This window comes from Fistularia commersonii, chromosome 6 (assembly GCF_037954325.1).
Source record: "Fistularia commersonii isolate RoL2024-O1a breed Wild chromosome 6, RoL_Fcom_v1.0, whole genome shotgun sequence".
Classification (NCBI taxonomy): Eukaryota; Metazoa; Chordata; class Actinopteri; order Syngnathiformes; family Fistulariidae; genus Fistularia; species Fistularia commersonii.
Genome location: NC_141289.1, coordinates 4,174,807 through 4,196,202, shown reverse-complemented (window position 1 = coordinate 4,196,202; position 21,396 = coordinate 4,174,807). Strand labels below are relative to the sequence as shown.

Here is a 21,396-nt window from a genome sequence, read left to right as displayed (position 1 = left end):
AGTTGGCGACCCCTTCACACCATGCGCCTTAGCATCTACTGACCCCACTCCATCAGTTAACAGGGCCTACCACTTCATGGCTGATTTGCTGTTGTTCCCAAACACTTCTTCTTCTTCTTCTTGTTCTTTCAGCTTTTCCCTTCAGGGGTCGCCACAGCGAGTCAACTTTCTTCATCTAACCTTATTCTCTGTATCCTCCTCTCTCACACCAACTAACTTCATATCCTCTCTCACTGCATCCATTAATCTCTTTGGCCTTCCTTGAGACCTCTTGCCTGGCAGCTCCAATTCTAGCATCTGTCTACCAATATATTCACTATCCCTCCTTTGTACATGACCGAACCATCTAAGTCTGGCCTCTCTGACCTTCTCCCAACCTTCTCTCAACCATCTCTGCAATCTCTAGCTCTGCCTCCTGTCTTTTGGTCATTGTAACTGTTTCTAGTCCATACAGCATCGCTGGTCTCCCCACTGTCTTGTGCACCTTTCCTTTCACTCTGGCCGATACCATTCTATCACATAGTACCCCTGACACTTCTCTCCATCCATTCCAACCGGCTTGAACACGTCTCTTCACCTCTTTTCCTCACTCTCCGTTGCTCTGGACATTGACCCCAAGTACCTGAAATCCTCCAACTTCTTGATCTCCACTCCCTGTAGCCTCACTGTTCCATCCCGGTTCCTCTCATTCACAGACATATATTCTGCCTTTGTGCGACTAACTTTCATTCCTCTCCTTTCAAAAGCATATCTCCACCTCTCTAGATTTCCTCAACCTGATTTCTGCTCTCACTACAGATCACAGTGTTACCTGAAAACATCATGGTCAATCACCACTGTAAACAAGAAGGGTCTCAGAGCTGATCCCTGAAGGAGTCCCACCTTAACCTTGAACTTCTCTGTTAGCCTTACAGCACACCTAACCACTGTCTCACAGCTATCATACATGTCCTGCACCAGTCTAACATACTTCACTGTTACTCCAGACTTCAGCAGGACCAACTGCTTTTTCACTCTTCATCCTCTTCAATGCCTTTCTCACTTCACTTTCCCTAATCTCTGTTACTCTGTGGTCTACCCCTTCTACCCTTGCCTCTCTTTCATGTTCCACATTCATCAGCTCTCTAAAGTACTGTTTCCATTTTCCCATCGCTGTTCTAGTATCTTGAAATACAATTCCCTCTCCATTCTTAATCACCCGGACCTGCTGTACATATTTTCCATCATTATCTCTCTGTTTCGCCAACCTGTATAGATCATTCTCTCCCTCCTTACTGTCCGACCAAGCGTACAGGTCATTGTGCGCCTTTTTTTGCCTTTGCTACCTCTATCTTTACCTTACATTGTATCTCCCTGTACTCCTGTCTGTTCTCTTCAGTCCTCTCAGTATCCCACTTCTTCTTTGCTAACTGCTTTCTCTGTATATACTCTTGCACTTCCACCACCAAGTCTCTTTATCTACTTTCCTTCCATAATGTGCTCTCCTACCTGTCTCCCTGATAACATTAGCTGTAGTCTGAAGGTCTTCCTGATCACCCAGAGCCTTTCTCAACTCCTCCCAGAAAACTATGCAGCATTCCTCCCTTTTAGGCTTCCACCACTTTGTGCTCTGCTCTGTCTTTGTCCTCTTGATCTTCCTTGTCACCAGAGTCATCCTATAAACCACCATCCTATGCTGTCCGGCTACGCTCTCACTTACAACTAACGTATTGTCCGCACCATAAGGCGCACCAGATTATAAGGCACGCCTTCAACGAATGACCTATTTAAAAAAAAAAATCGTATATGAGGCACACCGCATTATAAGGGGTATAGAGTAGAAGCTACAGTAGTGGCTGGGGTTGCGTTATGCATTCACTAAATGGAGCTGCGCTAGAGGGAATGTCAACAAAACAGTCAGATAAGTCAGTCAAACTTTATCAATAGAATACAAACCAATGTTTTGACAACTCCATTCATTACCAAAACAAGTTAGTGTATTCAAAATACGGTACCGTATGTACCAGTAGCTCTTACCGGTATTTGCGCCACCTTCGTTGAAAACAATGTATTTCCAACTCCATTTGTCACAGTTCAAAGCCTTTCATAAAATGAAAGCACCAGGAAGGACCGCCTCTTAATTCATTGATGTTAAGTTCCCTAGCTAGCGCTGTTGTCTTAATTCGAATAGTGACTGTAGAGACACTTCTACTTGCTGCTCTCTTTTCAACCCACTCTTCGAGTTTGTCCTCCAACTGTGGCCATTACGCTTTGTTTCCTCAGAAACTGTGTTTAGTCATCTTTACTTGGCGCAGGCCATTTTATTGCTTCCTCCACTTCCGTACCATTGATTCATTAATGTTGAATTCTCTCGCTGCTGCTCAATTCCCATGATCTATTGCGTGACTGATCGCCTTCAGTTTAAACTCTGCGTCGTAAGCGTGTCTCTTGAAAGGTGCCATTCGGGGTCTTTATACACACACAAGTGGTGTGGGACTGGGATTCCCCTTTACCGTTTTTCCCACTGCTACTTCGGCGACGTGCGCACACACACACACAAACACACACAAATGGAAATGAAAATGCACGCTTCGCGCAGTCATATATCCCTGCATGCACCGCACGCTATTTCCTCTACGGGAGAAAATGGAGTCGGCAGCTGCTTCTCGTAGTTATGAGACCTCTAGCGGCTCAGTATTGATCCATATATATGGCGCACCGCATCAGAAGGCGCACTGTCATTTTTTGAGAAAATTACAGGCTTTTAGGTGCGCCTTATAGTGCGGAAAATATGGTTATTTGCAGTCACTGATCTCTTTCAGGTTACCTCGCCTATACAAGATATAGTCTACCTGTGTTTTATAAGTTATAAGTTATTCTATGTTCCTATCTTTTCGGCCTGTTCCGAAGCTTCTAGCTGTACTTCCTTTCCACCTGGTCTCCAAGACACACAGTACATACACTTTCCTTTTCTGCATCATGTCGACCAACTCTCGACCCTCTCCTGTCATTGTCCAGATATATATAGGGATATAAGTCCCTACTCTCAGTCCAAAACTCTTGCCTTTCCTCTTCTCTCTCTGCTTCCGAACACACTTTCCTCCTCTCCTTCTTTGACCTACAGTATCCCAGTTTCCATTGGTTCCCTGTAGGTCATCGGCACCAATGGCGGTTGTTGTTAACCCGGGCCTTGACCAATCAAGTATGATCTGGTTATTAGGTTTGATTCAAGTGTTTGATTTTGGCAAAAGTTTTACGCTGGATGCCCTTCCTGACGCAACCCTCCGCTTGGGACCGGCTCAGGGTGGCACGGGCCAGTGTCTCCCTGAGGCTGCATTATCTTAACAATTCTGTAATGTATACTATTTCTTCGAAATTATTTTTTTAAGTAAAATTGTGTGTTTTCAATAATCAAAATTTTACAGACTTTTCATAATGACTGACCCATCTGCAGGGCCATGAAAACTGAACCCACAAGCTTTCCATGACTGAGATCAACATTCAAACTTTAAACTTGTGATAAAAAAGCTGAAGGACTCAAATACATTTAGCACATGGGTGATTTTGGTGATGCTTAATTCCAGGACCACTGCCTGTTTCAGGTGATTTTTTTCAAATGTTTGGAAAAAAAAAGTAATGTTTTTTCAATGTCATTGAACACAAAACTTATGTTCCTTTTAAATCAATTATGGCGAAAAATGCCATTTCATCTCTTCTCTTCATCTCATCTCTAGCATATTTCAAGTAATATTTCATAAATAACCTTGTTTCCTTTAAATAAGAAATCATAATTTTGTGAAGTACTCGTCTTTGCACGTCAAAACACAATTCAATACACAGATGTGGAAACTTACAAACTCACGCTGTTGTATTTATTTTTGGAATGTTCTAATGAACACTAACTCTTAAAAGGTGTGTGGGGACTGTGTGTTCGTGCGTGCATATGTTTTATCCATTCACTTCCCAGCGGCAGAGGCACTGTGACGACAACATCAATAACAATCAATAATCGTACAGATGTGATTGAACGCGAAGCGAAGCACAGGTGGCCGAGCATTAAGCAACTATTTCAGGGAAAATAATTAAAGAAATAAATTGTATTTAAATTTCTCCCCTTGTCACGGACACACACACACATCCGGTCTGAGCTGGAATCCTACATGAAATATACAACAAGGCAGATGAGGAAAACCGCATTGCCAATGATTTCATCACCGTCATCCTGCGTATCTCATGTATGCATGAACGGCATGAACAGCAAGAACAGCAACAAGGCTCATGCCAGCGCGCTACTGCAACATTTATACCTCCTTCACATACGCGCCTGCTGTAAAGCGGCGGCTTCTTCCATAAAATTAATGTAAAATGGACATTATTTTAAATTATGAAAAACCTCCTGGCCTCATTACTAAAGTGTTAGATCGAGCGGAAGATCTTAATTTCATTCAGCGGAGTGAGAACAATAATCATGGGTGTGATTATTTCTAACGGGCGGCAAATCATACAGAAATATTGGACGATGACAGGCAGAGGCGAGAAGGTTGTCCCAAGGAACTAAAATTTTTGTAATTTTTAATTTTCTTAGATAAACTAAATAATTTGAATAGAAACCAAGAAATCCTGGTGTAAAAACAGGAACAAAGTGGTTAAAAATCATTGAATTTTATACAAAACTTTAAATGGACAAAGAGTTAGTGACTGTTGATTGGATAACGCAGTGGGTTAGGGTTAGTTGGCAGGGAAGGCAAGGACTGATAAATTAATCATATCTTATATTCATATTTAAAAAATTTCTCCCCATTTTAAATACATGGTTCAGCAAATTTGCAACTTGCAATTATTATTATTAGTTATTCGACAGGCTCCTATTATTTTCTAAAAGAAACAGCAAAAGTTTTTGCTTTATAGTGTAGTGCCGTGTATTTACAGCGGCCTTAAGAATGATGCTTCACACGCTGAAAGCCAAGAAGGTCCACAACTTATTCCACTTGTCCCAACTTGTGCAACATGGAGTACCTGAAGAAATGGTACAAAATAAAGCCCATGTCAGAGAAGGTCCTAACAAAAAAGTGAAATTTGATTTGTGAATTAAAAAAATGGCACTTGATCGATGTTATTTTTAATACGATTTCTGAGCTGGATTTGTTCATCGGCGCGCGTCTGCTTAAAGTTGTTTGTCTCGGATTAACATCTGATTTGAAGATGTTTTTTCCTCTATAAATATTTATGTTTGTTGTTTTTGTTGTTTCTTGCCAGGATCACCAAGGAAGTAGCAGGTCAAGAAATAATAAGAAAAGAAAAAATAATGATGGGAGGGTTATGGGCATACCTTAATATAGAAATAAAATACACATGCTAAAAATTGAATAAATGGAAAGTGTCCCCATGGAAATTAAGCTTTTGCTGCAGTTTTCCCGTAAACAAGCCCCAGAGGTCAGGAAGTACAAACGACCAGCCCCTAATTATTTGTCTGTGGTGAATACAGAAGTTAAAGGTCTAAAGAGGGTTGCTTTATCAAGATCACAAATACATTGATAAACTAAATAATAACAATTATAAGACAAAAAAACAAGCATCTGAAAGAATGGAAAGCAATTTTTCACATAGTAATTGAAGTGTAATCATTGTGACTGTTTAATAAGAGATTTACTGAAAAAAAGACAATCATGGATGACAAATAGTTGAAAGATAATCAATTTGGACCTTTTATTCCCCTTGTAGTTTGTAGTCTGTGTTTGCTGACTAAAGCCTGCCAATAACAATGTGGCTTAATAAGAGGCTTAGGATCCAAGATGGAGACTTTCATTTGCCGTTGTTTAAAATCCTAATACCAAAGCACACACCAAAGAGTGCTACAGATGCAGATTTGCTTTGATAATGCTTTGAGAGAAGTATAGCGAAGGTCAGAGGGAGTTGCGTTGTGCCTCTGTAGACCCAGAAAAAGCATACGACAGGGTGGCAACAGTAGAACTATGGTATTGTATGAGGAGTGGCAGAAAAGTATGTTAGACTGGTGCAGAACATGTATGCAAGATGTGAGTCAGTGGTGAGATCTAGGTGTGACAGAGAAGTTCAAGGTTGAGGTGGGTTCAGGGTTCAGCTCTGAGCCTCCTTGTTAGTAGTGGTGATTGGCAGGGTGACAGATGAGGTTAAAGAGGAATCTTCATGGACCATAATGTTTTCAGATGACATTGTGATCCAATCTGTAGTGAGAGCAGGGAACAGATGGAGAAAAATCTAGAGAGATGGAGGTATGCTCTGGAAAGGAGAGAAATGAAGGTTAGACGCAGCAAGACAGAACATACGTGTGAGAGACCGAAGTGAAATGGTGAGGCTTCAGGGAATAGAGATCAAGAAGGTGGGGAATTGTAAGTTCTTAGGGTCAACAGTCTAGGGCAATGGAGAGTGTGGAAAAGAGGTGAAGAAATGCAGGTTGGAAGGGGAAAGTGTCAGGGGGTGCTAAGGGATAGAAGGATATCAGTCAGACATGTCTGTGGAGTAATTTTGGTCAAGGCGAATTCTTGTCGTGGCAATGATTGTTTGAGGTGGCAATCTTTTTGTCATGGGAACTGAACTGGAATTTCTCCACTTGAAGACATTTCACCCCTTATCCAACTGAAGTGAAGAAGCATGTCGGATGAGGGGTGAAACATTTTGACAGGAGTATATCAGATAGAATGAAAGGGAAGGGATACAAGACAGTGGTGAATCAAGCAATGCTGTATGGTTTAGAGACAATGGCTTTGGAGAAAAGACAGCAAGCAGAGCTGGGGGTAGAAGAGATGAAGATGCTGAGGCTCTCTTTGCAAGTGACGAGGATAGAATCAAGAATGAGTCTATCAGAAAAACAGCACATGTTAGATGTTTTGGAGATCATGTCTGAGAAGCCAGACTCAGTCATTGGTGTCCACGGCTATTAGCATTATTTGGTAAAAAAAATGGTGGGCAAAGTACCTTCCTCAGACTTTCCCCATCAAATTGGATGTTCTGGCAGCTCAGAAGATATTGTCAGATTGGCATCAAAAGCTAACCTTGGAGGCAGAAACAATCTGAGGCAACAACCTCAGACAATTATCGCCAGTGTTGTCTTCCAGCCAGGAACATATAATGGCGTCCTCGTTGCATACTTGTTCTTATGTTTAAAGCTGCGACAATGGAGCCGTATCATTGTATCACAGCAAAAACACCAAAAGACGGGCTTCTATTCTGATGTGCAATGCTAATGGGATTCGTCTCACCAGCGTGTTATTTTGTTTTACTTGCATGCCAATAGAAGTTACAATTCAAGGCTGAAATTCCGCTCAGGTTTTAAAATGGTTCTGTACCACGTTATTGGTTGTGATGAGCAATCGTTTGATTAAAAAAAAAAAAAAAAAAATTATTGACCTTGAGAAGATTATCTTTAATCCAAGGATTTCAGTTTTTGGATCTTTTTTCAATAATCATACATTTTATTTAAAGCACCTTGCTCAACACCGAAGGACATTGTACAGACATATAAATATACACAAAATACAGATCTAAAAGAAACAGTAAAACAATAAAAGTGACAATGTGGTAAATAAATTAAATAAATAGGTAAATAAATAAATAGATGACATATTGATGTTACATTAATTTTCATGACTTCATGTCATTTGGTCATTCAAATTAATATTTGCTAAATATGGGTTAGCATAGTTGGGCAGGTATAGATCAAATTGTGAGATATAAACTTGGTATATTTTTTTGTGTGTTTGGATGAGCATGTGGGAAATTTTGAAGACTTAAAAAAAACAAGATTTTTAAGCCCTTGTTTAGTTCTTGCAAAGTGGGTTGGGGTAAAAGAGACAAACATTTGCAAGATCTTGCTGTACTATTTACATTAATAGAAACGTTCCCCAGGTCATCCATGGTCAGAGCACACTAGACACACCAATGGAGTTGGAGAAGTTTATTTAGTGAGTTGGATTTTGACCTGGGCCTTTTAAAGCAGTGCTTGGCAGTAGACATGGGTTCGATATTAAAGAAAGAGATCTAAAAAGATTCTTCAGCAAGCAAGGACTTTCTTAATGCAAAGTGTAATCAGATATTGGGGTCCTGGTTGATTCTATTAAGAAACAACTGCAATAATTAAATACTATTTAATATCTTTGTAAATTAGGCACAAGTCAAAAAATAGTTATTCTATTATAAAATTATTATTAGGATTAATCTTTTTTTTTAGCTTTCAATTTTTTACCCCCACATCTCCTAAGGGTGCTCTGTAAACTTTGGCTCTGGAATGGAAATGGAACGCATTTTTTTCAAATGGCTAATTTATGTGTAATTACTGTTGATTAAGGGATTTTCTGAAAGAAAAAAACAAGAAACAATTATGGATTGACAGATGGTTGAAAGAAAGACTTTTTATTCCTCTTGTAGTTTGTAGTCTGTGTTTACTGACTAAAGCCTGCCAATAATAACACAGCTTACTGAGCGGCTTAAGATTCAAGATGAAGACTTTCATTTGTCTTTGTTTCACATCCTAATACAAAACCACAAACCAATTACTGAGAATGTTATTAGAATAAAATGAAAACCTTCTTTTAAAGGTTAAAATTGGTCAATTATGAGCCATGACTAAACACATTCCCTTATTATTAGCAGTCATTTTACTTTGTGTTTAATATTTGTATATTTTCCTACACTTTTTGCTTCCTCTTTGAACTCACCAGGTAATAATGATTTGTTTATTTCTACATTTTTATTTTCCCTGCATATCATTGTCCATCGTTATTAGCATTATTTGGTACAAAAACATGGTGGGTGAAGTAACTTCCTTACTTTTCCCATTGAATTGGATGTTGGATATCTTTGTATTTTCAACCCAGGTCAAAAAATGTATTCTTATTATGATTGAATTATTATCATAATTTAATTATTAAAAAATCATATATATATTTTTAACCTATAAGCCTTATTTTGTTTGTTTCCCTGCATAAAAGTGTCCATCATTATTAGAATAATGTATTTATTTGTTTTTTTTAGCCTTCAAAATATTGTTAGGATTTTTTCTCCAGACCATAACAAGGACATAAGGTTGCGAGAAATTTGTCAACACGCCACGTAACTATGGAATAAACAGAAACAGAGGGTTTTATGTTTTTGTACGTTTTGTATGTTTTTGGTTGACCCGCTCTTTCCCTCCCTGTCATTTGACATCATTATTATATCCTGACAGTAAAGCAGGCATCACACACACGCACACAAACATGTCCATGCACCCTGCCATGTTCTGCTCCTCGCGGGTTTGGCAGCAATAATGGTTACAAATACAGAAGTCTGACAACCAGCTGTTAACAGCCCAGTTACTTCAAAGAGTTCAGGTGTCTTGTAATTCAACAACTGCAGATTTATAAAAAAGCAAGACTAGATAGAGACAGCAAAAATAGCAGCAATAAAATGTAATGAAATAAAGTGAAATAAAAAAAAAATTCAAGGGGTAATTTCTGAATGTAGGAATTTTAAATTTTCTGAATAATCCAACTTAACACTCCACAGAGAAAACAATTCTTATTTGTTAAAGTAGATAGTTCAGGTTTGACCACCAGATGTAATGGGATCCATAATCAGATCTACATTTTTTTCCCCTCCCTGATATTTGAAACTCATAACATCAGCCCATCTGTATTCCTGTTTAAAAATATTACATCTCACCAATGAATCCCTCCTAAACCTGAAGAGACAGCGGTAAATTGGACACGCTGACTGTGCGTGTGTGTGTGTTACATGCGCGAGTCACATTAGCAATTCTATTTGATTCACTCACTCCGGTAATTGAGTTTCTCTTCCTCCCGACCGTCAGACCGTCTCATCAGCTCTGCACTTGTGTTCCTCCTGTTTATTTGACCTGGCAGAGAAAAGCCCAGTGAAAATAACTGTCTGACCCAGCTGTTAAATATCTGTTTGACCGCAATGCACACACAGGCAATCCCTCTGTGTAATTGTTTTCTCTCACAGCGTCTTTTAAAAAAACTAGAAAGGGAGATATCTGTCAGGGTGATCTCCACCCGGTGAGTTCTGAAAAAGCAGCAGAGGGAAAAAAAAACGCCTCTATGAAGACCAGCCCTGCAGGCAACCCTGATGGCCTATGCAGACGCTGGATGTAGGTCGAGATGTCAGGTGACACAAACGCCGGCTTGACCCCTGTAACTGACGACGGCCATGTTGTGCTGCCGTGTCACTAACTGACCCAAAATCAGATCTGGGCTGATTCGCACAAAGGAGGATCGGTGGCATTGCCGGGACGTGACGCAAACTGGCGGAGGGCATTCAAGCGCAGAAACCTCACTCCATTCTGCTCACCATTGCCCTCCCTGCTAACCTCCCCATCCGTCAACTTTAATTTCTTGTTTCAAATCTTCAATTGTACCTCCTTCGTTTGCAGGATTTTTTTTTTCTTATTTTCTGGTAAATTCTTGCTCATGTTAATTTTATTTTTCTTCAGAATATTTTCCTCATTCTTGTTTTCTTGTTCTTTTTTTTTTTAACATTAACAGTCAAGTCGGAATTTACTTTTTTTTTTTTTGGTTTTTAAATCTATTTAGCAGAGGATTGTAAAATAAGAATGAGAAGACTTGAATGGTCTGACAAAGCTCCAAGTTTCTTTCTGTTATAGAGATAAATAAAGTTAAAGGGAACGCGGATGATGCTGGTTATAATTTCACATGCAATTGAGGCCTGGTATCTTTTTTTAATTAAACAAATGATAAATTATAATTAAAGTTTGAGCCATGTCAGCAGACACTTCCTCTGTAGCACCCAATTCCGCTCCCTCTATATGCTCCCCCAACTCTTAATTCCTCTATCACCCCTCTGCATCCCTCTCCTCCCCCCTCCATCATCACATCCCCCTGCCCGCCCCCGCTTCCATGCCAGTCCCCGGGCCCGACGCCAGTGAAAACATCTGGGAAGGGGCACGGCCACTACATGCAGGCCCCCGCCTCAGAAACTAGGCCATGGCTTGTATGGAGATAATGGAGGATCCAATCCAGCTTCATTAGAAGTTGTTTTTTTTTATTGTAAAAACACATGAGGAGAGGGGAATGCGTGGAACAAGTTCTAAGGTGGAAGGAACCACTCTTTTTGCAACCCTTATGGTCATTTTTTTATTTTCATTTTATTGCCCTTTTATAAATGCCGCATGATATTGAAAAATAAAATGATTGTTCAATTATCTAATTTTAAAAAATGAATAGTTAAAAATCAAACAACAGGATTCTTGACATGATTTATGAGATAAAACCTTGCTTTTTGGGGGCTTTTTTGGAATTGTCTTTATAGCTAGGTGAGCAGAAGGAGATGGTTACCGCCTTCACCCTAAATCCTTTAAGATTCCAAGAATTTCCCAGTAAATTCCTGAATGAGACATTCTGAGGCTCGATCGTTTCTTGATACGCCCAAATATTAAGCCCCATGACCAAGTGTGTCCACGAATGGCACAATCATGAGGACAAGCGGTGGATTTTCCAAGCTCCTGCCTCCTGGGACATTTTAAAGAGGTGTTGATGGGTATCTTCAAATGTCAAACATGGTCAAGGCTTTTAGTGTGAAAAGTCTGGAAGTTGTAAAGACTGCACAGCTGATCGCGCAAACACCCACCCACACACACACACACACACATACACACACACACACACAAACACACACACACAGCAGAATTTATACAACAATGGGTGCTCTCGGTGGCCCCAAGGGATGTGATACACTTCACAAATACAAACTGCCCTTCGGTAAAAAAAGCTTGTCTCACAAACACAGAGTGCGTTCCATCAAATGTTGCAGTGTTTTGGATTTCACTGATACCAACAATTCACAAAATGCAAAAAAAAAGAATTTTCAGAAAAAAAAGTGTTTTATTTTGTAAACAACAATAACAACAATAATAATAATAAGGAGAAGAAGAAGAAGAAAAAGAAGAAGAAGAAGAAGAAAGAGGAAGAAAAAAAGAATTTTTCTTATTCTTATATGCATATTCTTATATAATTCTTATTATATATCATATCATTTATATGTGTGCATACATTGATATTATATATATTATATAAAAGTAAAATATTACTATGCTATCATTATCATTATCATTATCATTATCATTATCATTATCATTATCATTATTGTTGTTCTTGTTGTTGTTGTCTTTGTTGTTGTTGTTGTTGTTGTTGTTGGTGGTGGTGGTGGTGGTGGTGGTGGTGGCATTGTTATTGGTATTGTTATTATTATGCTCTCACAGAGTACAGCACAATGTTGTTTCGCCTAGAAAATATAACATTCAAGAAAACACATCAGATATTTAAAAAAAAAAGAGAAATCCAGTCTCCCACCTTCTTTAGCGATGTGTATCAGGTTTCCAACCAGTTCCAATTGCATCATTTTGGGGAGAAAAACTCAACCGCTTCACACTTCATATGTTTTTTTTCCCTTTGTGGTCTTGTTTACACCCCTCACAGGCTGGACGCTGGCGGTGCAACCCACGATATTTTTGTTACGAGAATATGATTGGCTACAGGTGAGGAGACACAGACCAACTGGTTCACCATAAAACACTTTGATAGATCTGGATGCACATGTAAAAATTATTTTATCGCCACTGATGCCACTGATGCCACTGATGAAGACTTAACTGCATATAAGCCGTTTTGGCCAACTTCATCGTTGCGGAGGGTAGGACACTTCCTGTCTGTGCAGTATCACATGACAAGAACATCACCCCAGTACCCACTGCTTCGGCAGAGCAATAGCCGGACCCTCCTCCCCCCTTCGGCTCCCTGGAGGGGGAATAAAGTCTCAAACTCTATCTGACCCGCTGAGCCTCTCTGTGTTTACCAGGAAACTAAAGCTCTTCCACAAACACCTAAATGGATTTAATAAAAAAAAAAAAGGAAAAGAAAAAATCTGTGCATCTTAACTGCTCGCCGCCCAGCCTGCTGTCACCCCACTCCTCCTCCACATCTTCCACTTAGAGCCTGCGACTCTGCATCTTGACATTTACCATTTCGCTTGTGTTTTTTTTGTTTGTTTTTTTTTGCACTCTTAAAAACATCCAATAAAAGATTACCTTCCCGATGTTTCATTCCTGGGGTTTTTGCAAAATTGTCTCGAGTGGATTTCAGGTAGCTTGTCAGACAGCCGTGGGTGATTTACGAGTTATTTCATTTTTCGCCCATTCCGCTCCTCTCCCTCTTTTGCTGGCCAATGTCAGAAATTAAGTTTTGTAATTAAAGAACATGTCTCTCTCAAACTCAACAAGCATAGACATTTACTGTGAACACAGTTCAAATGAAGCTGGCCTGACTCCACTGGCTTCCTGTTCGGAGGCTGTCCTTCAAGTCAAGATGGGCTGAATGAATGAATTAATGTGATTTGTTATTTAATTTACATCTCCTAAATTGCTTTATAAATATTCATTTATTATCGATATCACTTATTCCGCAGTCAGGGTCATTGCAGCTGCGGGAGCCTATCCCAGCTGCGATTGGGTGAAAGGCGGGGTTCCTCCCTGACAACCACATAGGGAGAACCACTCACCCTCTCATTCAAACGTCTGGCTAATTTTGGCTCCACCCTTGAAAACATGTATTTATAGGATTTAGAGACATTGGCTAAACTTTGTCGCTGTCTATTGCATTTTTGACAAAAATCTATTTTCCAGAGGAAATAACCAAACAGCAAAAACAATTACTATTTAATCAGACATGGATTAAAATCCAAGGCGCTCATGGAGACAATATTTTCTACACAAAACCTAGAAAAATAACAATTTGAATTGAAAGGTCAGACTAGACACCTGAAAATCTGAAAATCTGAACAATAGAAAAAAAAAAACCTGACATTTGGCAAAACACAACAACTTCTAACAATAATAATAATAATAGTAATAATAACAGCTGGGTGACACGGTGGCGCACTGGTTAGCGCTTCACAGCACGATGGACCCATGTTTATACGAATATATTTTTTTTTTTTGCAGATTATACATTTGCATCATATTGATGATAGTCAAATTATCATCATTACCATAATCATCATTATTATTATTACTCTTGTCCCTGTTGATGTTATTTTTATGATTATTATTATTATTAGGCTCCTCAGCAAAATGTATGAAAATAACCAAGAAACATGAAAAATATAAATGCTACAAATTCAGTATTTGAATCCTCAAAAAATTAAGGTATGCAGAGATAATAAGAACTAAGCATAATATCAGGAAAAATATGTGAAATAAACAGGATTTGTCATTGAAAAATTTGACAAACACTCTCTTCCCCAAAAATGAAGAAAACGCACAGGATTTTTAATTGAATAATGAAAACGAACATTCCTGAAATTTGCACATACCTGAAGAAAGAATATAAACAAGAAATGAGTGATGAGGAACTCATCAAAATGGGCAAAAAAAAATTCCAAGAACAATAGCCCCCTGACAAAGTAATGGAATCCCTCTGTTTACTGAGGATCTCAAAAACTAAGCTAAAGGTCACCGCTAGAAGAGTTTTGGAGGTCAAAGGTCACTGAGCTGTGACACAGCCCAGTGAGCATACCTGGTTTTTGCCTCTTACCATACCAGTAATATAAAATGGCAGTGGAAGATTTTTACAAGCTTAATCTTCGGGCAAATGCAGGAGTGCATTTTCCGTCTTACAGTATGAAATCATGTATATGAGCCCCCCGAAAAAGCCATTATCCATGCAGGCATGTGCGTGTGCCTTTGTGCACACATCACAGGGATATGTTCACTGCAGGGACACCGATGCAAACAGGATAAAATTAGGGGAGCAGAAGGAGGGGAGGAGATATCAGAGCGAAGGAGAAGGAGGTGAGGAGGAGCTGCTTGAAGGAGGGGTTGGAAACGGGTTGGAATGGCATGAAAATGGAGGAGAGCGTTACATCAACCCCCGGATGTTTTATCTAGAACTCCCAACTGTCAATCACAATGCCATCACATGACACACGAGTATCACAGCAGACTGAAGGCTGAAAGACGTTTGCACGCCCCAACCGGTAAAACTGCAGATTCAAATCTGACATAAAAGAAACTTCAGATGCGGAAAAAGGAGCGAAAAGGAAGAACCCTATCTGCTATGACATTTTTAAAACTTCTACCTTTCCATTTATCGCCAATAAATCCATGAAAAAACAAAATCTCCCTGCGTCGGCTCAGGAGGCGCAACAAACCTTCTGGTGGCCAGAACTAAAGGAATTAAGACAGCTCAACACTTTAGAAAGATATCAGAAAGGAAATGAATGAGGAACAAATATCGTAATTCTGAAACTAGTGATACAATTAATAGTAAGCTGATAATTAACATAAATATTACCTGAAAAAAACAGTCATGTTGGGAAGAGCACAAAATATTTGCCTAAAAGATGAATATAATAATAGCATAACTAAAAATTTGTGCGTGAACATTTTTCAAAATTACTTTAAATATATACTCAAATGTTCAAAGTATTTTTATTTAAAAAAATTAACACTCTTATGTAGAATGGAACTGGATTAAATTTACAGTGAAATATATGGTTCCCCTCGTTGCCTTTGCATATTATGCATCCTGTTTCAGGAACAAATTCAATTGATGAGCTGTGACAGGCAGATTGATGTTACCAAGAAAGAAGTGTGAAGAAGTGCTTTTTGGTCATTTGTTTATCTGAAGAAAGACCATTTCAAACTGGAATTACACACGTAAATCCAAAATTTACAAGAATTTAAGAAAAATTTAAGAAAATGTCTGAAAATGTGTTTAAAAAAACCCAAAAGTGAGAATTTTTACAAGATAAAATAAAACAAATTTTTGATTTTTAATTTCAATTTTAATTTCAGCAGTCTGAAATAACATGTTTAACAATATGTAACATTTATTATGTATTATTTTAACTATGAAATAATTATATTTATAAGATTAAGTGATAATATTAATGTGAACATAAATCATAATTATACTGCAAAGGAAAATAATAGTTAAATGCCTCTCACAAAAAATTAAGTCAAATATTATTTGTGACACCAATAAAGATTTAAAAATAAAATAAAATAAAATAAAATAAAATAAAATAAAATAAAATAAAATATTATCCAGAGAGCGTGATGTCTTATTTAATCTGAAAGGATTGTGCCATATATCAATAAGCAAGCAATAAGCAAGAGAATGACTGAAAAAATGGCCAAAAAAAAATCTAAAAATCTGAAATCTTGATATCACATTTTTTGAAATTATTTAAGTTTTTTTTTTTTTTTATAAATTTGAGTAAATAATTTATTGAAAGCATTGAGATAATTTTCATCTTCAAGTCGAGGCAAAAGGTGAAAGTTCATGTTTTGGTCCAAAGACTCCAATGCCTGCCGACGTTTCAGTCACTTTTCCTTCCTGACATTTGAGATTCATAAACGAAACATCTGGAAACAGCATGACCCTCATTTTCTGTCTCTTTTCCAGCCTCATGTATTCCAACTCATTCGTGAATGGAGGAGGGAAGACAAGCAACGGGGGAGATGAAAAGAGCAGCAGCAGAGGAAGAAGACAAGTTTATTCATGCTTTTTAATCTCTAAAAAACCTAATTCTGTTTGTCTGCTCTCTGTGTTTCTCCTGTCACTTTCTCCTCCACCTCCTGTCTCCCTACGCCCCTTAATCCTCATCTTAATTCTTCCTTCTTCTGTTCCCAGTATAATCTGCAGCCCCCCCTCCCCCCCCCCCCCCCGAACCCCCCCCCCCCCCACCCCCGCCCCCATGTTTGAATATTAAAAATCTGTCCTTTTTTCGCTTTTTTTTCAGGCAGCCATGAAAACACAGCTACTTCCAACACAGTCAAAATTTTAAAATCAGAAGGAATATTTACTCACCTGCTTATACAACAATAATAATAACAATAATAATAATAATAATAAAAATAATAATAATAATAACAATTAGGCTCCAGTATCCCTCGCAACATTGAGTCCAGGATAAGCAGCAGGGAATCGATGGATGGATGGATGGATGGATGGATGGATGGATGGATGGATGGATGGATGGATGGATGGATGGATAACAATAATAATAATGAGATATATATATATATATATATATATATGTGCACAATCACAATTGAAACAAATAATTTAACAATAATGTTTTTCTACATTCAAATTCTTAGCTTAAGTATTTTTTTTACCTTTACATTCTTGACTTTCTAATTGTTTTTTACATGATTTTAACATGCCTGCCGTTCTTACATAGCTATTATTATTATTAATTTATTAATTTTGTTATTCATGGCATCCCAGTCATAACATACCAGGATGTTGATATGACAACATCAAAACAACGAAGGTGTATTATTTCCGATTCTGCCAAGGCGTCGTGAACCTGCACGTTTACCGTAAATAACCGAAGTGAAGCGCCTCACTCACCGGTGAAGTTCCAGAGGGGCTGCAGCCCCCCGACTCCAGTACTGCCGTTACTCATGTTGCATGACGCGTGGAGCACCGGACAACCTCCGTTAGACCCTCCGCCGCTCGCGGGGATTCCAAGTTTTTTTTCCCCTCTTTTTTTTTATATATATATTTTTTTTTTTCTTCCACCTGCGGAAAATCCCCCTCTTTCGTTCCTTCTGAATTCACCTTTTGTTGTAGTTTGTCTATCTGCTATTCTCAGAGACTTTATTTCTCTTTTTTTTTTTTCAAATCTCCCCCGTGGTGGTTCGTCGTTCCTGGTGTCGGTGAGACCCTATTGACATCCAACGGCGCGTTTTTTTTGTCATTATTTTTATTTAATATTTTTAAGTTTTTTGGCGGGGAGAATAGGGAGAGCACGGAGAGGATCCCGCCGCACCGTTTGCCTCGTGCTCTACGGAAGTAAGATGCGTTCATTGAGTGAGTGAGAGAGAGAGAGAGAGAGAGAGAGAGAGAGAGAGAGAGAGAGAGAGAGAGAGAGAGAGAGAGAGAGAGAGAGAGCATTGTGATGTCACGTCTCTCGACCAATCGTGAGTGAAAGAGTCTGATTGAAGTTTGTTGCGTCCCAGTGTTATTTGTTTACCTTCTTCTTGTGACGTCACAGTATTACTACCTTGGAGCAGGGGTCAGACACCTTTTTGACTGGAAGAGCCATAAAAGCCAAATATTTCTAAATATATTTCATTGAGAGCCATAGAGTATTTTTAATGTATAATTAATTAAATATGTATTACTTTCAATGCGACCTCGGGTGCTGCATGGATTTGTTCGAAGAGTTGCTTTATATTTGACCGTTTCATCAATGCAATTTTACCACTGCATATTGGACATACCGCAGATCCAAATGCAAATTTCTTTTTCCACGCAGACTGGAATGATTTTTTTTTTCCTTTTCACCATCTTTTCTTTTACAAGGATAAACTAGTTGGCTATCTGATGAAATTGATTTCTTCACCTTAACAATGACCCGGACATGCTCGGAAGCCATTGGTTCCCGACCCGACTAACGGGTGACCCATGAAATTTAAATCTAATTTGTGTTTACTTTAAAATGATAGTATATATCACAAGTATTTTAAAATCAGTTCCAAACTGGTTTTTTTTTCAACTCAAAATTGTCTTGGAGCCATATGCCATTACTGGAAGAGCCATATGTGGCTTGCGAGCCATAGGTTCCCAACCGTTGCCAAGTGTAAAATAAAAATAAAAGTCCCAGATGTTCACTTCCTCCATCTGTTGATGGTTGAGGGCAAACAGATTTTTTTTCACTTTTTTCTTTTTTTTTTGACAAGGACAAACAAAAAGTATTGATTGATTTTTGTGGAATGGAATTTATCCTACCTTTTTTGGCAGAATCTTACTAATTTTAAACTCTTTATAATTACTTTCAAATTCAAATTCAAACAACTGTATGTGTCCCCTGAAAATGTGTTAAAATACACTTATTAGCAGCATTCAATTATTAAAATGTGACGGTCAGAAGCAACAAGAAAGGTGAGGTTTTTGTGCTTTTTTTGTTTGTTGTTTTTTTGTTAAAATTTTCAAAAAGAAATTTAAGAGCATTTTAAAAAAGGGAAATTGTCTGGAAACATACCAAAATTAGTATAAAAATAACCCCAAAGTGGGTTAGAATAAGAATATTTAAAAAACCTTGAAACCACAAGGTTTGAAAGCACTATATGGGTGGAGACAGTATACCAGACAGTAAAGAAAAGCTGACACCGCCCTCTCTGCTAAAAAGATGAATTAAATACTTTCCTAATTTATAGAGATTCTTAATAATTTATAGAGAACATTTTTCAAATAATTTCAATTTTAAATATTGAAAGTGTTTTGTTAAAAAAATGCACAATGTCTTTTAGAGTGTAATTATATGTTAATGATGGAGGAAAAAATTGTTCTCCGAGTGGCTATTGCACATAATATATCTAGTTACACGAAAAAATTCTGGTGATAAAATTTGATGTTAGTCCTTTGTATTTATCTGAAAAAAAAACTATTTCAATCTTGAGTCAGACACAAAATTTGTCAAAAAATTTTAATAGTTTGAAATGTGTAAAAATTAAAATTAAAACAAAGCATTGAGTGAAAGTGCTCTATGAATAGAGACCATTTACCATTCAGAGGTAAAATTCTGTCTCTGCTCCCTTGCTGCTACATCAACAACTCTGATTTGTTGCCTTGATTTGTAAATTCTATCATGTTTAGTTTATTTTAAAAATCAAAAACAAAAGAAATACATTTCTGTGAATCTCAGCAAAGGCCAGATGAGGCCACAGCTTGTGGGGGCGTCAGGACGCCGGGTGAGCTGGCCCAGTGGATAATCTGCTTGCGGTTCTGTTGGAAACACAGACGTTTCAGAAGGTGTCCTTCCCCTGAGACAGACTCATTCCAGATCCAGGGGGCCAGGGGGCTCTGCCAGCGATGCTCAACTCGAGGAACCCCAGAGCGGCGATGTCCTTGCCGTTACGGAGGAGGTAGATAATCACATTATGAATCGCTTCAGGCACAGATCCATTGCAGTCCGGCCCTTGCATGCTCAGGCTAAAAGTTCACTTCATGCTTGATGTTAAAAAAGTACCAACTGATGCTTTTGGTTTTTGTGCACCTTCTATGCCAACAGGCCATTGGAACAGGTCAATATTTAAGAAACATCTAAAACATCATTGGTTGTTTTCTGGTGAAAAGATTTTTCCATCCACATGTGGCTGTTTGTTTTTCAATGGACAGTCTAAAGCCTTGATTGTGCTCTTGCTTCCCTCTTCCCGGTTGGCCGCAAAGAGCAGCCGCTGTGAAGTGGCGCTATTAAAAAACAACCAATCCCCTTAAACACCGCTGAGTTTATTTGCAGCGGAAATAAACATGTTACGCGGAAGTAAATCCTGGCTGTCAAAAATCGAAATGGTCTCGGTCTGCGAAGGATGAAAAATTAGCACCCACTCCTTCCAGACGCTAGGATAACGTAACTCCCAGAACTGAACCAGGTCAAATCGAATACACAAGACACTAACACTCTTCTTTCTGATTCTCAAGTCGTTTTCACATGAGTCAGGATGTGCGCTATTTTTTGTTAAGCTAAATGTTAGCTAAATGTAATTGCAATGCCCAATTAACAAGGATCCAAAATGTCAACAGTTAAGCAGAATTTCGCTTTTACTGTAATGTTGAATGTCAAGATGATGTCTAAAGTAAAGCAGAATATGGCTTTTGTGGTAATGTCGAAATGTCAAGACGGGCTTGACATTTTAACAGGAGGGTGGAACGTTTGAGTAAAGCCTCCACAAATAAGCCCACTGCAAATGGAGTAGCTTGAATTTCAAAATCAATAGCATAATTGATTTATAATCAATAAATTAACAGCAAGTTGTTTCAGTTTTGGTGCATTTCTGATCACAATGGCTGATAAGATGCTCTGCTGTGCCTGAGTTCCCAAATTGCAAAAAAGAAGGCTAAACTGCTTCGTTATACTGTAGTTGTCATGGTAACAGTTGATAAATGTGTCTCATTTAAAATCAGTGCCGGTCAGTAGTTACTCATTGCTTGCTGTCACCGATGCTAACATCAGCATTGCTAATTTACTATCACCTGAGTCAAGCCTGCTCTCTGACCCCTCTTTAGCACTCCGATCGCTGACCAGGGCCTGACTCATCGTGCCAAGTGTGGATTCTTGTTCAGTCAGGTACAAGGAAAAACACCCTTCGTCTTTTATTTACCCCTGAGGAATGTTCTGGAGGTGAACATTCCCCATGAATAACCCATTTGAGTGTAATTGAGACTAAAGGTTACGCCTTGTTAAGAGTGTGACCTTTGTAAGAGGCAGGTGTCAAACCTGCTGCTAGGTGGAACAACCTGGAATTTAATTTCCTTTTCTGCACTTGCAGCTTCGTTACAGTTCACTAGCCTGTGTTTCTGTGCTTCGGGTGCAGATACTTTGGGCATAAAGTGTTTTGGCGGCTCATTCTTT

The 21,396-nt window shown here is 38.5% G+C and overlaps 1 protein-coding gene across 1 annotated transcript in view; it reads right to left on the bottom strand.

Annotated features, from left to right (window-relative positions):
- The window catches only part of chrm4a (cholinergic receptor, muscarinic 4a), a 53,497-nt gene extending 35,667 nt beyond the window's left edge, over positions 1-17,830 (bottom strand). Inside the window, exon 1 of the mRNA XM_086147797.1 lies at positions 17,391-17,830. Coding sequence (XP_086003923.1) covers positions 17,391-17,445 — 55 coding nt within the window. The 5' untranslated portion in view covers positions 17,446-17,830. The remainder of the gene's footprint in view (positions 1-17,390) is intronic.
- Between the last annotated feature and the right edge of the window lie 3,566 nt (positions 17,831-21,396).